At 47.5% G+C, this 17800-nt stretch overlaps 1 protein-coding gene across 1 annotated transcript in view; it reads left to right on the forward strand.

The window, feature by feature from the left end:
- Positions 1-17800, forward strand: part of COL6A3 (collagen type VI alpha 3 chain) — a 90373-nt gene that overhangs the window by 33534 nt on the left and 39039 nt on the right. Inside the window, exons 7-17 of the mRNA XM_064286502.1 lie at positions 458-1030; positions 2454-3056; positions 3622-4227; positions 5981-6595; positions 8085-8684; positions 9715-10052; positions 11083-11161; positions 12356-12501; positions 14919-15011; positions 16021-16074; positions 17267-17338. Coding sequence (XP_064142572.1) covers positions 458-1030; positions 2454-3056; positions 3622-4227; positions 5981-6595; positions 8085-8684; positions 9715-10052; positions 11083-11161; positions 12356-12501; positions 14919-15011; positions 16021-16074; positions 17267-17338 — 3779 coding nt within the window. The remainder of the gene's footprint in view (positions 1-457; positions 1031-2453; positions 3057-3621; positions 4228-5980; positions 6596-8084; positions 8685-9714; positions 10053-11082; positions 11162-12355; positions 12502-14918; positions 15012-16020; positions 16075-17266; positions 17339-17800) is intronic.

Raw genomic sequence — 17800 nt, forward strand, 5'->3', positions numbered from 1 at the left:
GAGCAGAAACGTGGCCATTCAGTTATGCTTGGGTGCTTAACCTACGTCAGTCTTTATCACGAGACATGGAGGTCAAATTTTTTAGCACCAGTACCATGAGGATCACATTTTCAATAGTTTTGTTTGTAACAATCTGACTCTTCTCCTAGTGTGATTGCCACCCAACGCAAGAACAGAGCTCTGTGGGTTGCTTTCCTTGGCTCGCTTTGTTGATGAAGCATAGCGCCCGATTGGATAAACTGAGCTAGCCATCCTATTGCTTTGCAAACATGCACTGCGTTGAAATAAGACCTTTGAGTGACAGCTGGGGTGGTTCTCTCTCTTCTTGCTGGTACAGTGGTCTTCAGATGCATTTCGCAAACACTTATTATCAAGTGCCGGTGGTGCTGGGCTGAAGTTGGTTTGGTGCCTGCTAATCTCTCTTCTTTCATCATGTCCTCATCCACTTTTGTTGTAGAGAGCAAGCGAGACATCCTGTTCCTCTTTGATGGCTCAGCCAATCTTGTGGGCCAGTTCCCAGCTGTCCGAGACTTCCTCCATAAGGTCATCGATGAGCTGAACGTGAAGCCTGACGGGACCCGGATTGCGGTGGCTCAGTACAGCGATGATGTCAGGGTGGAGTCCCGTTTCAATGAGCACCAGAATAAGCCCGAGATCCTGAACCTAGTGAAGAGGATGAAGATCAAGACGGGCAAAGCCCTCAACCTGGGCTACGCCCTAGACTATGCGCAGCAACACATCTTTGTGAAGTCAGCTGGGAGCCGGGTCGAGGACGCAGTGCCTCAGTTCCTAGTGCTGTTGGTGGCTGGGAGGTCATCCGACCGCTTTGATGGGCCCGCCAATAACCTGAGACAGAGCTCCGTGGTGCCTTTCATCCTCCAAGCCAAGAACGCAGACCCTGCAGAGTTAGAGCAGCTAGTGCCGTCTCCTGCATTCATTCTGGCTGCTGAATCGCTTCCCAAGATTGGCGAGCTCCAGCCCCAGATCGTGAACCTCATAAAGACAGTGCATGGTGGGGCGCCAACACCAGGTATGCATGAGCTGGGGTAGGTTGCTGGCTCCAAGTCCTCAGACAGAAGCAGCCCTCCGTGGGTTGACAGGGAAGGCCGATTTAATATGTGGTTTCTGCAGTAACAATAGAATATGAGTTGCTTTCTTCCCCCCGCTTTGATTCTCTGACCATCTGCTTCTGTAAAGATCACAGCCAAGAAACCCTTTCGAGCAGTTCTACTCTGTAACACATCGGGCCGCCATGAGTCAGAATCGACTTGCTCTCAAGGGTTTTCTTTCTTTTTTTTTTTTGTTAAATCTATATTGGTTTTTGACACTCTTTCTGATCCCTAGCTAAAACAGGATAATCGGGATGGCTATTTTAAAGGACATCGGAATATTTTACAATAAGACACATTAAAAAGATGTAGACATATCAGTGATTAAAAATCCTCCTTTTCACAACACAGCTTTTCCTACGCTCCTAATAAAAGCGCACACATACAGTGGTGCCATTATAGCTACGACGGTCTCCCTGAGCCCCAGCGCCTTTAAGGGAGTCTGAGTTCCCAGCGAGGGTTCCCGTTCGCCCTGTTTAACCCCTGTGCTCCGCTCCTCAACATCAGGAAGCACTAGAGGAGCAAGGAAACTCCCGTCACAGACACCGGGTTAAGGTCTCCAACTGCGAGTGCACGTTACCATGGCTTTGTGTTTAGCCACTTCTCGTTTGGGGACAAAACTGCAGTAAAAAGAATGTTTAACTTTGCATATGATCCTTTTGGTTAAAAACTGGGCATCTACAGAGTCTACATTGACTGCTGGACACGTTCACTGTTGGTTTTGGATTTTACCCCGGAGATCTGGTTTACATTTTTCCCCACCGATTCACTTGTGACTTGCAGCAGATCACTTGGAACCTCAATGTCCCATCGATGAAATGGCAGTGTCTCTGTTGGCTCTGCCATCTAGTATCTCTCCCCAACTAAGAAAGAAAAGAATTTTCTTGAGCGCACTGCTGAAGGTTAGTAGGACAGCGCTATTTAAGCACTGGAAAGTTCTGAAAGAAAAGGGCTGTGTATTGATGCGTTAGTTTCCTACTGCTGCTGTAACAAGACCGCAAACTGGGTGCCTTACAACAACACAAATTTATTATCTTACAGTTCTGGAGGACGGAAATCCAAAACCTGCCTCCCCAGGCTAAAATCGAGGTGTCAGCAGCCTTGTGTTCTTTCTGAAGGCTCTGGGGGAGAAGCCGTTTCCTTGCCTTTTCCAGCTTCTCAAGGTCACTCACATTCCTTGGCTTGTGGCCCCTTCCTCCATCCTCAAATCCAGTGGTGTAGCATCTTCCCTCCCCTCTGAACTCTGCTTCCATCCTTCCCTCTTTGGGGCCGTTTAGGTGGCCACACTTGGTATGAAACTGTCACTTTTCTGACCTGTGTGAGTCAGCAAAGTCTTCATCTCAGTTTCAGGTGAAAAGGACGTGGTCTTTCTGATTGACGGCTCCGAGGGCGTCAGGAGTGGTTTCCCCCTGTTGAAAGAGTTTGTCCAGAGACTGGTGGAGAGCCTGGATGTGGGCCAAGATCGGGTACGCGTGGCGGTGGTGCAGTACAGTGACCGGACCAGGCCCGAGTTCTACCTGAATTCGTACACGGACCAGCAGGGCGTTGTCAACGCTATACGCAGGCTGACCCTTCTGGGGGGGCCGACTCCCAACACCGGGGCAGCCCTGGAGTTTGTCCTGAGGAATATCCTCACCAGCTCTGTGGGCAGCAGGATTGCAGAAGGCGTCCCCCAGCTTCTGATTGTTCTCACGGCTGACAGGTCTGGAGATGACGTGCAGGGCCCTTCAGTGGTCCTCAAGAGGGGAGGGGCAGTACCCATCGGCATTGGCATCGGGAACGCCGACATCTCGGAGATGCAGACCATCTCCTTCATCCCAGACTTTGCCGTGGCCATCCCCACCTTCCAGGATCTGGGGACCATCAACCAGCTTGTCTCTGAGAGAGTGATCCAGCTCAACCGCAAAGAGCTGGACAGATTGCGACCAGTCCTCCCACCAAGTCCAGGTAGAGAGGGGGTTCTTTGGTTCCTTGGTCTTTGTAATCATCTGGGTCTACTTGTTTGGATGATGGGGCACAAAAAGTTCTCAATTTTGTTTCTTCTGCCGTATGGATGAAAAATAGAGTTACGTGAAAAATGAGGAACCACATGCCTTATTTGGCCTTGGTGGCCGGAAATGGCAGAAGCTCAGAGGGAGGCTAGGATTTGTGCATTTGGCCAAATCAAAGTCTCAGAGAGGGGCATGTACTTAGCTTATAATTCCAACTCCCTAGCTCCGCATAAAGCATTACGGATAGAAGTTGGAAGGGACATGGGTTCCAACCTCCCCCTTGTAGATCCAGCCATCAGCCTCTGTGTTCAGGCATGGAGTCTGACCACTGGCATTCTTTGAGATGTCCAGGCCTCATTCTGTTTTCACTCTATTGACTGGCATTTTACATATAATACTTGTTACTAGGACCCCTTGCCTGTCAGGTGGCAACTCTGTGTGACAAACTGGGAGGTGGTCCAGTAATGCTAAGAATTTTGTGTCAGTGAAGGTGAAGCCTGTGATAACGTTTGACTTAACAGGTGTTGGCAACAAGAAGGATGTGGTCTTCCTCATTGATGGATCTCAAAGTGCTGGACCTGAGTTTCAGTACATCCGCACTCTCATCGAAAGGCTGGTCGACTACCTGGATGTGGGCTTTGACACCACCCGGGTTGCAGTTATCCAGTTCAGTGAGGACCCCAAAGTGGAGTTTCTGCTGAATGCCCACTCCAGCAAGGATGAGGTGCAGAATGCTGTGAGGCGGCTGAGGCCCAAGGGTGGCAGACAAGTCAACGTTGGGGGGGCCCTGGAGTACGTGTCAAAGAACATCTTCAAGAGGCCACTGGGAAGCCGCATCGAAGAGGGTGTCCCTCAATTCCTGGTCCTCATCTTATCCAGGAAGTCTGATGACCAGGTGGATGACTCGGCAGCAGAGATCAAGCAGTTTGGGGTGGCACCTTTTACCATTGCAAGGAATGTAGACCAGGAGGAGCTGGTTAAGATCTCTCTTAGCCCTGAATATGTGTTCTCTGTGAGCACCTTCAGGGAGCTGCCCAGCTTGGAGCAGAAACTGCTTACTCCCATCACGACCCTAACTTCTGAGCAAATTCAACGTATCCTCGCCAGCACGCGTTATCCTCCTCCAGGTAAGATTTGCTTTTTTCTCTGAATGCTTTTGATATAAGAAATAACAGTCTCAAGGGCCATGGAAGTCGTGATAAACTCATTGCTGTTAAGTCAATTCCGACTCATAGCAACTCTACAGGACAGAGTAGAACTGCCCCATAGGGTTTCCAAGGAGCACCTGGTGGATTCGAACTGCAGTCCTTTTTGGTTAGCAGCCTAGCTTTTCACCACTACGCCACCAAGATTTCCATCATGTTAAGTTAAAATAAAGGGACACCTGGTAGTGCTCCTTCCCTTTTACGTGGTCAATGCTCTCCAGTGAAAAACCGTTAGGACATACCCACGGTTGAACAGATTGGGAGAATGCGCACCGTGGTTAACCATAGGCTTTCTCAGTAAGAGACTGTTATAAAGGACTGAAGATAGGATTGGGGCTTGCGGTAGATGATTTTGCGGACGGTTTAAAGAAATAGGACTTTGCCTTGGATTGGATACTGTCAAAAAGTGGAGATAATTCTAAGATTTGTTATTTTAATAAATCTTATCTAGAAGGGGGAAAGTCTAGAGCAAGGTTAAAGCTCTAATTGGTAAAGAAGCAGCAGTCATCCATATTAGACTGTACAGGATGGTGTTAGTTATTTTTTGTGGTTTGGACAATGTTCCTTGTGTCTGTGTTCAGATAAGGTTACAAAGTGGTCTCATTTTTGTCTCAGTCCATCATGGTCCCAGAGTGGCCTAGTCTGATGTTGATGTGAAAGTGTTTCAGTTGAACAGGAGAACCCAATGTCTGGCTGGGTGAGCCAGGCCGGCTCCCAAATGTCTGAGGCTGCTTTTCTCTTTCTCAGTGACATGACCTGCTGAGCTTTTGCTGTGCTGCATTGCTGTTACAAAAAGCCCAGTGATTTAGGAGACAAAAGATAAGCTGGAATTTGTTGAGTGGCAACCTATGAGTAGCCCAATAAAATGGCATCTGAGAAGAACCTTGGATTCTAGCTAGTAGGAAAACAAGGGCTCATCTTTCTCAGGAGTTCAGGGTTGATTTTATAGTTAAAAATGGATTCACATAAAGAAAATAGGGGAAATAATAATGAAAATAAAATATTTGTGTAAATACTAGAGATAAGTGAGCAAAAAGAAATACTATGAAACAAACCCCTGGGAAGCTCTACTGTGACTTGGTGCATATAGTATTGTACTGTGAGAACCCTGCCCCGATGGGTTGGGACAGGGTGGTGGTGAAGGCTGGAGAGATGTCATGGCATGTTGGGCCAGAGGCTGGACATTTGGGTGTCACTAGCAAAGTGGTATCTTGGACAAGCCACTCAGGCTCCTTTGGCCTCATCTACCCCTGTCTTTTGTAGAACAAAGATGTTGGTCCAAGAGGTCTTGATCCTTCCGGTAGTAACAGCTCATGATTCTGTATACTACTGTAATACAGAATTCGTTTCTAAATGTTGCTTATTTTTTCAAAAAATTAGTGGTAACCCAGACCACAAAGTCAAAATTAAAATAAACTCGGAAAGCTTTGGAGAACGTAAACTATTTCAAGAAGTGGAAATTGTTTTGGTGAAGAAAGTCCAATTTTTTAATGATGAATTTTAAAAAGCCCAAGAGATAAACAATACATGCATATCAAGATATAATTTTCATGTTTATTGATGCTATGGTGAGAATATGAAACAAAGTTCAGAATGTAATGCAAAATGCAGAGACAAAAGCAGATGAGGGCTAGTCATGTACTGCAGTTTCCTGTTTTCTCTCTTCTATCCTCAGCTATTGAGAGCGACGCTGCAGACATCGTCTTCCTAATTGATAGTTCTGACGGTGTTAAGACTGACGGCATTGCACACATTCGAGACTTTGTTATCAGGATTGTTCGAAGACTCAACATTGGCCCCAGCAAGGTGAGAATCGGTCTGGTGCAGTTCAGCAACGAGGTCTTTCCCGAGTTCTACCTGAAGACCTATAAATCCCAGGCCACTGTGCTTGATGCCATACGTCGCCTGAGGTTCAAAGGAGGCTCTCCGCTGAACACTGGCCAAGCCCTGGAATTTGTGGCAAGAAATCTCTTTGTGAAGTCGGCTGGAAGCAGGATAGAAGACGGTGTGCCCCAACACCTAGTCTTGTTTCTTGGCGGAAAATCCCAGGATGATGTTTCCAGGTTTTCACAGGTGATAAGCTCCTCTGGGATTGTGAGCTTGGGAGTCGGAGACCGCAACATCGACAGAGCTGAGCTGCAGACCATCACCAACAACCCCAGGCTGGTCTTCACCGTGCGAGAGTTTAGAGAGCTTCCCAACATAGAAGACAGGGTTATAAACTCATTCGGACCCTCCGGAGCCACGCCTGCACCTCAGGGAGTGGATACACCTTCACCCCCACGGCCAGGTATGAGCTGTGTGGCCTGTGACTGCAGACTGTGATATCCATTTTTTAAGGATAATTGAAAAGATTGTTTTTTAAATTAAACACGAATTTAATTAACTTAAAATGTATATCAAAGATTAATGTAATTAATATTTAAATTTAGATTTGAAATGAAAATAACTAGCATTCTTTTTAATATTTTTCTTCTCTCAGGGTTGTTTCTGCAGATAGAAATTAAATACCAGAAATATAACCCAGAGAAATTGTAGAAGAAAAGATAACCCACGAAGTGTGTGGTCATTGATTCTTTCATCCCTTTATCAAAAAGCTCTATAAAGATATATTAAGGGTTAATCACAGACTCATTGGCTTTCAGAATTGGGCAGAATCTTTGATGTCAGCCACCTCACGCCCTGTTGGGCATGACCGTGAGATCAGCCTATGCCCAGCGATGGGACATCCAGCATGGCCAGGCACCACTCCTTCCTGGACAGGTCTGACCGTTAGGAAGCAACACCCTGGGGGAACTGTCCACCTAAAGCTTCTACCCCACTTCACTGGTTTTAACTTTTGGGGCTGCCAAGAGCAAATGGAAGTCCTCCTCCAGCCCACATCTCTTCTTTAACCCCGTGTCTTCTTGGCCTTCCTCTAGATGATGGCCATGCAGCATCCAAAGCAAATGATTATGTTTGGTTTCCCAGGGAGGAGCTGTACTTTGTATTCCTGTTTAACCCTGTCATTGCTTCTCTATCTCTTAATTATGGCCCTTCTTATACCATCTCCTGATCTCCCCTCCTCTCTGCTCCAGCCTCAATTTCATGATTATAATTAGGAAATCAGTCCCAAACACCACTGATTTCCAGAAGGCTGCCATGAGGCTTTCAACACACTAGCACTTATTCCTTCAAAGACTCATGGGGTCCCCTTCTCATTTTCCCACCTGCTTCTCCAGCGCTTTCGTGTACTGCCTCTATCACATCTCCCCTCATCCTGGCTGGAGACCATCACTTACGTTTGACCAGAAGGAAAGGGTGTAGTGACATTCCCTGAAACACTCGAGATCATGGACCATTGAATCCAGTTCCCTATCGAATTCCTGGGATACTGTTGCACTGCCAGGAATTACTGGGGCTCAGTTTCACTGAGATCTCATGTTTCCTTCCCTTTTTGTTTAGATGATCATTTACCTCCTTGGCTTTAACATTATTTTTCGGGCATATGCTGACCTTAAGGACATGTACATCAGGGCATGGGGTGGCTGACTTCAAAGCTTCTGTCCAGTACTGAAAACCAATGAGTCTGCAATTAACCCTTACACCTTTATAGAACTTTTTGATAAGGGCTGTGAATTCAAGAACTAGAAAAGCATGGGATAGAGAGAAGGTTTTAATGTCAATAACTTATCGGAATGCCTTGTTTTCATTAGTTTAATTTACCTTTTGTATATTCATTTTTTTTTTTTTTAAATGGAAACCACATTTGTTCCCACTCCCCTTTTAATCATGTTTAGAGAAAAAGAAAGCAGACATCGTGTTCCTGTTGGATGGTTCCATCAATTTCCAGAGGGACAGTTTCCAGGAAGTGCTCCGTTTTGTGTCTGAAATTGTGGACACGGTTTATGAAGGGGGTGACTCCATCCAGGTGGGGTTAGTCCAGTACAATTCTGACCCCACGGATGAGTTCTTCCTGAAGGACTTTTCCACCAAGGAGCAGATTATTGACGCCATCAACAAAGTGGTCTACAAAGGGGGACGACATGCCAACACCAAAGTGGGCATTGAGCACCTGCGGCTGAACCACTTCGTGCCTGAGGCGGGGAGCCGCCTGGACCAGAGAGTCCCGCAGATTGCGTTTGTGATCACAGGAGGCAAGTCAGTGGAGGACGCTCAGGAGGCAAGCCAGGTGCTCACCCAGAAAGGTGTCAAGGTTTTTGCGGTGGGTGTGAGGAATATCGACTCAGAGGAGGTTGGGAAGATAGCGTCCAACAGTGCCACAGCGTTCCGAGTGGCGAACGTGCAGGAGCTGTCGGAGCTGAGCGAGCAAGTTCTGGAAACATTGCATGACGCAATGCATGAAACCTTATGTCCTGGTGTATCTGATGTCTCCAAAGGTAACTCCCATTATGTGCCTGTTTTCAATCCTGTCCTTTAAAAAATATATATATGTATATTTTGGTGAAAATATACACAGCAAAGAATACGTCATTTCAAGAAATTCTACATGTACAATTCAGTGACATTGTTGACGTTCTTTAAGTTGTGTAATCATTCTCGCTTTTGCAATTTACCACTGTTCACATAAACTCTGCCCCCTAAACTTCTCATCTAACCTTTCGAGTTGCTCTTGTCAATTGAGCCCACAGAGATAAACCTTTGAAAGAGCTCAATGCTCAAGGCAGTCAGACTTGACTAATTAAGCTAAATTGTTGTTTGGTTCAAAGCAGACTTTCGGAGAAAATTTCAGTTTGAGGTTTAAGATTTAAAGATGATAGTTTTGGGTGTTCGTCCAGCCTCAGTGGTGTGTTCGTATTTGCAAGATATTTAGTTATTGGATACCTTGAATTCCTTGAGCACTTGGTTACTTCAGACATTTACTTACATTCACGTATAAGTTGGTTGGGTCCTGGTGCTCACCCAGCGGCTATTGTAGTACATTCTTCCATAATAAGAGTACAAGTCTTTCTTTTCTTGTCCTTATAAGATTTACTCTTTTTATCCTATTCTTTGATCCCAGAAATGATTCAGACTTACTGATCCTTACTTCTCTTTATAGGTTTATTGGATCAGTTGCTGCAGACCAGAGTATTTGAGTTCTCAAGTTTGTTTAATTTCAATCAGAAACTTGGTCTGCATCTAAAAACCTACTGAAGATTGTCACACCAACATTAAGTAACATCACCAAAAAGCAAATCTGTATTAAAATGGCCAACAATTTTGTGTCCTCATAGTTGGCATCATTTTTCCCCATGAGAGAGGCAAATAGAATTGCTCCTCAAAGCTCACATGTACAAGATTCCATTCTATCCATGAACACCATGTCCTGGGTTTGTGTCCTGGGTTGTGCTGGTCATGGGTAGAAGTAATACCTGTTGTCTCTGCAGCCCCGACTTGGAGCTCATTGCTTGCATTTCTCCTTTTCAGCCTGTAATATAGACGTGATTCTGGGATTTGATGGTTCAAGTGATCAGAATGTATTCGTGGCCCAGAAGGGACTTGAGTCCAAGGTGGACGACATCTTGAATAGAATCAGCCAGATGCAAAGGATCAGCTGTACTGGTAACCAGGCGCCCACGGTGCGAGTGTCCATAGTGGCCAACACGCCCTCGGGGCCGGTGGAGGGCTTTCCCTTTGACGAGTACCAGCCGGAGCTGTTCGAGAAGTTCCAAAACATGCGCACCCAGCACCCCTATGTCCTCACTGCTGACACGCTGAAGGTCTATCAGAACACGTTCAGGGCGTCCTCATCGAACAATGTGAAGGTGAGCAGGGGCTCCCCCTTGTTCAGATGCTTCCTATCCACTTTCTGGGATTTTACTGGTAAGCGGGAATACCTGGTGTCTGGAAGTCCCCCAACCAATCATATGCACACTCTTCATGCTTGACTGGGTAGGTAATATGTATACACAGAAGTCCTTTACTAATTAACTGGTCATCACAGCCTAAAATGTAATATCTTCCTCATTTTGCTAGTTTAACTTAAACTAGAATAAAATTCTAGAAATCAGTAATTAAGCTTGATTGAGTTGAATTTGTGATTCATTCATGTTTATTTATAGTCTTATCCATTAAATAAGATACGTTCTCTACTTATAATTCTCTCTCTCTCTTTCTATATATAACAAAACCAAAACAAAACGCACTGCCATACAGTGGATTCTGACTCAGTGACCCTATAGGACAGAGTAGATCTGCCCCATAGAGTTTCCAAGGCTGTAATCTTTACAGAAGCAGACTGCTACATCTTTCTCCTGTGGAGTGGCTGGTGGGTTTGAACCACCGACCTTTCGGTTGGCAGCTGAGTGCTTTAACCACCGTGCCACCATATACATATATGATTCCCAGAAGCTCCATAACACAAATAATAGAATGAGATAAACTCTTTTTATTGTTATCATTGGTGCAGGCGCTAAAGTATACCCATGTATCTTATACCTCATTTATCCCACAATATCAAAGAACTATGAACGTGGGGGAATCATCACTTGACCTGGGCTCTCAGTTTCCTCAGCTAGGACTAGATGGTCTCTCAGTTCCTTTATAGTAGTCTTTGGTGCTTCTTCTCCCCTTGAGCTGGAGTGTGACACATATTTCTTTTTTATATGTATAGTTTTTATTGTGCTTTAAGTGAAAGTTTACAAATCAAGTCGGTCTGTCACACAAAAACTTATATACACCTTGCTACATACTCCCAATTACTCTCGCCCTAATGAGACAACCCGCTCCCCTGCTCCACTCTCTTTTCGTGTCCATTTTGCCAACTTCTAACCCCCTCTACATATTTCTTTCTAGGTGGTCATTCATTTTACTGACGGGGTGGATGGGGACCTGGGTGCTTTACAAAGAGCGTCTGAGGAACTCCGACAAGAAGGTAGGTTTGGTGGTGTTCTAAACATGAGGAGTAACCTGGGGGAGGCAGGGTTGCACTGTTCTGCTGGGGAGCGGCAAGTCGGTTAACAGGTCCTGGAGGGAACAGCAGCTTCTCTGGGAGGGCTCTTCCCTCGGCACCTTGGTCCTCCATCGCCCACAGGGGGCAATGGATGGGGCAAACAAGGGCTACTTAGGGACATACACAGCTTCCTCACAAACCCTGGCACAAGCCTCACAGGCTCTCAGACTCACTCAGAGTCTGGAAGGTGTGATGCTCCTTGCAGAGAGATGTGAAGAACTCATTCATTTAGTTCCATCGTATAAACCGGGAATTTGTCTGCAAACACAGGATATTGCTGCATTTTCTGTTTGCAGTTATCCCAGCTCAAAAATACTATACCATTTAAATAAAAATGTACTTAAATAATATAAAATAAATAATGTAAGCATACTTAGCAAAATCAAGGTGACCAGATAAGCAAAGCTGTCTCATATCGGATGTAACATCTGACTGCTTGTTTGCTTTGGGATATGGCAGCTCTATCACACAAAAAAAAGTGTTGCTGACACCAAAGGTGTAAGAGGGATATATGGAAACTTCACTTATTACCAAAAACCAAAACCAAAAACAAATGTTGGCCATCGAGTAGATTCTGACTCATAGCAACCCTACAGGACAGAGTAGAACTGCCCCACAGGGTTCCCAAGGAGCTGCTGGTGGGTTCCAGCTGCCGACCTTTTGTTTAGCAGCTGAGCTCCTAGCCACTGCACCACCAGGGCACCTCACTTATAAGATCATTCTATTCATTAGCTTGCTTAACTCAAGCATTGGAGATGAGACTATTATTTTGGAGGTCTGGCATTTCAGTCCCTCCCAGGGCACGTCTGTGTTACGTAAGACCAGAGCTGGAGAACATACACACAATTCTACTTCACGACTGCTGCATTTACGGCAGAATATGTAGCTATCGGTGTGTCTGAAACAATCGCCCAGAGGAGTCCAAAGCTTCTGTAGTTCAGCTCTTTAAAGAGACCGTTAGTTCCACTAAAAATGTTTATGTTAAAGACCAAATTTTATAGTTAGCCTTTCTTAAAAAAGAAAAAAAACAAGAAAGAAAAGGAAAGTCAGGTATATAAAGGTGTTTCGTCTCTCAAGTGCCTGGGTGAGCCTGATCAAACCCACCTTTCTCTGCAGGTGTCCACGCTCTGATCTTCGTGGGCCTTGAGCGGGTGGCCAACCTGGAGAGGCTGATGCAGCTGGAGTTCGGCCGAGGGTTCATGTACAACAGGCCCCTGAGGTTGAACCTGCTGGATTTGGATCACGAACTAGCAGAGCAACTTGTAAGTCTTCCATGTCTTTACACACAAGTCGGTTTAAACGCTGCGGAGTTCAGCATTTCAAGACAGCCAAGTCATTTATAGTGCGGTCACTAGACATACCCTGGTATTTTATACCTCATTTGTTCCACAATATCAAAGAACTATGAACTCGCAAGAACCACTACTTGACCTTGGCCCTGGGTTTCCTCAACTGTAAAATGAGGAGTTAGAACTGGAGGGTCTCTCAGTTCCCTGACAGTTATCACTGGGTGAATGCGGGGGGGATCGCAGGTGGGTACCAGTTATCACTGGGTGAACGCGGGAGGGATCGCAGGCGGGGAACAGTGATCACTGGGTGAACGCGGGGGGGATCGCAGGCGGGGAACAGTGATCACTGGGTGAACGCGGGGGGGATCGCAGGCGGGGAACTTGGTGTATTTTGTTCCCTTAAACCAGTTGCCACTGAGTCAACTCTATCCCATGGCGATCCCACTCTGTCAGAGCAGGCCTGGGTTCCATTGGATTTTCAGTGGCTGATTTTTCGGCAGTAGATCTCCAGGCCTCTCTTCTGAGGAGCCTCTGATGTAGACTCGAACCTCCAACCTTTCAGTTAGCAGCTGAGCATGATAACTGTTTGCACTGTCCAGGGACTCCTAATTCACTTAGGACCTGTCTTATTGCCATAACACAAGGGAATCCTGGAAGTAGAGGTATCAGATTGCGGGAGGGAAAATGGGTCTCTAGGGTTTTTTGTGCACCCTGTAGTAGCTGCTCCTTTTACTGTATTTTCACTCATAAGATTTCTGGGAATGCAAAACATTATAATTGACCACTCCCAAGCAGGAAGCAGCGTGTTCAGCATCTGTACACTTCCATGCTGAAAAAAAAATATTGAGAAGTACAGCCACCTTTGGATGGAGAAGTACTTGCGTTGCCTTCTCTTGCTCTCATTCCCTTTGGCTTCCTGATCCTCACTGATTAAACCAAACTCATTGCCTTCGAGTCCGTTCTGCCTCATAGAGGCCCTACAGGACAGAGTAGAGCTGCCCCATAGGGTTTCCAAGGAGCAGCGGGTGTATTCAAACTTCCACCAGGGCTCCGGTCCTGAGTGAGAAGGAGGCGCCAACTCCTCGGTGGGCCGGGGCTTGGCAGAGCCCAGGGCTTTGGGTGTGGGGATGGTGGTGGGGAAACGTGCGGCTGAGTCTTGGACTCGGAGGCTTTGGTGGTGGTAGCAGTGGACTCTGCTACAGGAGTGAGATGGGCTGGCTCTGCCTTTCCTTCCTTCCCGCCCTTCTTACAAGGACTGGAATCAGGATTTTTAGTTGGGTGGATGGAGGTGATTAGATGAATAATCTGGGACACGGGAGAAGGTGAAAGCTCTAGGAAGGTCATTGTGAGAGAAAGCATGTGACGACCACTGGCTTGTTGTTAGTTGCCATTGAATTGGCTCCAACTCATGGCGACCCCATGCACAGTAGAACAAAATTTTGCCCCGTCCTCTGCCATCCTCATGACCACTGGTGTGAGTCCATTGTTGAGTGTCTTTCAGTCTAGGGAGCTCATCTCCCAGCACTGTATCAGCCAATATTCTGTTGTGGTACATAGGGTTTTCACTGGCTCATTTTCAAAAATAGATTGTCAGGCCTTTCTTCCTGGTTTTTCTTAGTCTTGAAGCGCCACTGAAACCTGTCCGCCATGGGTGACCCTGCTGATATTTGAAATACCAGTGGCATTGTTTCCAGCATCACAGCAACATGCAAGCTATCACATTACAACAAACTGACAGACAGGTGGTGGACTAGTTTACCACTAGTTTAGGAGATGGGGATATATTCTGGGTGTGCGCTTTCCGTGTAGGATTGGGAGCTGGGATGGGAAGGGTCTGTCACAGTGTCTGATGGGTGTTAGAGGCCCTAGTGGTCCGGAGCTGAATATGTTTGTGACTAGGAGGCAAGGACCCCATGTGCCTGCCCCCCACCCATGGCTGTCCTGGAGGCTAGCGTCCTATTCTGTGACTGTGATCATGGTTCTGAGGAAGGACATGCTATGTATCTGCATTTTCGAGCTGCCTTCCGACCTGGCCATTTGCAATTTGTCAGGTTTTGCTCTTCGCTGTTTAAAGACATGAACATTATATGTAACTTTTGAAATGTGCGTATCCGTGTTGGAAACATCTGGGCATAAGGCCTGCCAAACAGTGTGAATATGCTTTATTGCACTTGGGTTGCTCTTCACTCTCCTACTAGTGATACCCCCTGACCTGTCCCCAAGAGGCGGACCCTCGGGCTAAGCCAGCCCTGGGTTCATGCTGTCGGAAGTGACTTCCTCTCACTGTGAAGACCCACTTGCATCACATTTTGACTTGCTCAGGATTTGTGTGCTTTTTTCCTATGCATTTCCTAAGCCATGAACTTTTTTTTTTTTTTTCATTTTGCTAGGACAACATTGCCGAGAAAGCTTGCTGTGGGGTCCCCTGCAAGTGCTCTGGACAAAGGGGAGACCGGGGGCTCCTTGGCAGCATCGGGCCGAAGGTAAGGTTGTTTCTCCCCCTTTTCTTAAGCCTAAGACCAGCTTTCACAAACCCGGCATTACTCTGGCCATGGTTGTTTCTCTAATATCACGGCATGGAGATGGATAAGGGAGAAGAAAGGGTATTCCTGTTTTGTAGGATAAGAAATCTGAGGTGCAGATCCACCAATAAAGACGGTTTACCAATTCATGGCAGACCCATGTGTGCCAGAGCAGAACTCTGCTCCTTAGGGTTTTCAATGGTTGATTTTTGGAAGTAGATAACCAGGCCCTTCTTCCGAGGCATCTCTGGGTAGACTCAAATTTCTAACCTTTCAGTTAGCAGCTGAGTGCATTAACCATTTGCATGCTCCAGGGACTCCAAAGCTGGCTTAGGAAGGTCCAATGATCGTCACATTTTCCCCTTCCGAGGACGACATGACCGTCTTCTGTTTAACACGCTGGTTCTTTTTTCCAGAGTTATGTCAAAACCAGCAGGCATCGTTGACTAGTGACCTCTCTGCAGATTGTCAGTGGGATTCTTCACATTTGCCTATAATTTAGTAGGAAATGGGTTTTCTTGGCAGAGCAAGACCCCTAAAGATCCCAACAGAATAACTACAGAGACATCATGAGTAGAAAAATCTACGAAGTTCCAGGAAACAAAGACATGCTAACTTTAAGCTCTGCTGTACCAAATGAATGAGGAGCATGTTGTTAGGTGCTGCTAGTTGGTTCCGACTCATAGCGACCCTGTGCGCAAGAGAACAAAGCACTGCCCAGTCCTGCGCCAACCTCACCATCATCGTTATGCTTGAGCGCATTGTGGCAGCCAGTGTGTCAATCCATCTTGTTGAGGGTCTTCCTCTTTTTTGCTAACCCTCTGCTTTACCAAGCATGATGTCCTTCTCCAGGGGCTGATCTCTCCTGATGACATGTTCAAAGTACGGGAGATGAAGTCTTGCCATTTTTGCTTCCAAGGAACAAAAAATACCACGGGGTTAACGAAGGGCCCACTTTACTCTGTTTTAGGGCATTTCTGGAGAAGATGGCTACCGGGGTTACCCTGGAGACGAGGGTGGACCGGTAAGTGAGCGCTGTGGACTGCTTCAGTTTTATTCCCTCCTCATTCCGCTCAAGCTGGGACTGAGTTGTGGGGCTCTTGATCAGCTCAGTTTCCAGTGACTCTCCCTTTTGGAGGAAAGTTGATTTCGAACTTCCTAACAAAGGTACTAGGATTTCTGCATTATGGAAAATAGTACAATGACCCGACAAAGTGAGACACACGGGAGTAGGGTGTGCAGGCTTTTACCGATTCTGCTTCCAAAGGAGGGAGTCAAGGTTTCCAAGAGAGAGGACCACCCAATATGTCCTTTCAGAGTCTCTGCTGAGTTCTAACTTCCTGGCAGAGGTGGGAGTGAGCTGAGCAGGGGGCAAGAAGCCTGGGTGGGAGTGAGGTGAGCAGGGGACAAGGAGCCTGGTCAGGGCTGCATTCTTTAGGAGGAGTCTCTGCGGGTAGGGAAGGTTTGGCTGAATGGGGACCTAGGTAGTGAAAAGGGTCCAGTCGAGGGTGGGTCAGACTCCAGGAGGAGGGCTGGGGCGGTGGGTGGGGGGCAGTTCCCTGGCAGACACTGGTCTGAGAGGCCTAGGAGACTGGCCCTGAGACACTAGAACAAGGCCTGCCTTGGGATGGGGAGACAGAGGTTCTCAGCAAGCAGTGAGGGCCCCAGGGCCAGCCCACACTGGTGTCAGGGCCGGGGCCTGGTGGGGAGCTGGGGAGCCAGGGAGGGGCAATCAGCTGCTGGTTTCTCCTTGGGGGTCCACACCAACCTCATGTACAGACCTCTGACCCTGGGCACGCAGACCTCACACAGACCCCTTTCCCTCCAGGGCAGAGAATTGTAGGTTCAAGACCCAGCCCAGTGCTGTAGCTGGGGAGACAGGGAGGGGGAATCAGGTCACAGAGTTCTCCATGGAGGTTCAGTGCCCACACCGGCCCAGCATCCAGGCCCCACTCACAATGGGTGGGCAGACCCCACCCAGACCCCACTTGCTACAGGGGTGGGAATGTAGGTTCAAGGCCTGGCCCAACCCGAGAGCCTCTGCAGCCTTGGCTGGGTGGCAGGCTGTGGAGTCACCGCCTGGCTCAGCGGCCAATCTGCACTCTGGGCTAGCGAAATCCGTGTTCCATTGTATGCCTTCTCAGTGACAAGCTCTCAGTGGACAGACCACGCCATGGAGCTCCAAATTTCAGCACATCTTTTTTCTCTTATGACAGGGAGAAAGAGGCCCACCCGGCGTGAATGGCACCCAAGGTTTCCAGGGCTGCCCTGGTCAGCGGGGGATAAAGGTACGAGGGGGGGTGTGATGCTACCTTTTGGGAGGGGCCCGGGCTCGGCGGTGCGCACAGAAGTGGAGCAGGGCTCTCAGAGGCCTCGGGGGAGAAAGGCCCTGTGTTCTCTGTTCCCAGTGCCCAGCAGCCTCCTTGGAGGAGCTGGCCTGCAGTTGGAGGGGAGTCTAAGACCGGAGAAATCCTTTCCCATGGAGATACACAGCTGCCAGGGAACATGCAGAACACAGAGTGGGGCAGGGGAGAGAAGGTTGGTGGTGTGGGCAAGGAGCCAGGAGAGGGGACTGTCATCCTGGAAGCCTCTTTGATCAGAAAGGCTTGGATTCAAGGGCTCCTGGACTGGCTCCTTCGGTCTGAAAGGAAGTGGGTGCTGGAGGGAAGGCTGGCAGGGCTCAAAGTTACAGTCTATGAAATTCCTCTTCAGTGGTCTTTGGAGGCCATTGTCCTGGCTTTGAGGGCCCA

Source organism: Loxodonta africana, chromosome 6 (assembly GCF_030014295.1).
Source record: "Loxodonta africana isolate mLoxAfr1 chromosome 6, mLoxAfr1.hap2, whole genome shotgun sequence".
Taxonomy (NCBI): domain Eukaryota; kingdom Metazoa; phylum Chordata; class Mammalia; order Proboscidea; family Elephantidae; genus Loxodonta; species Loxodonta africana.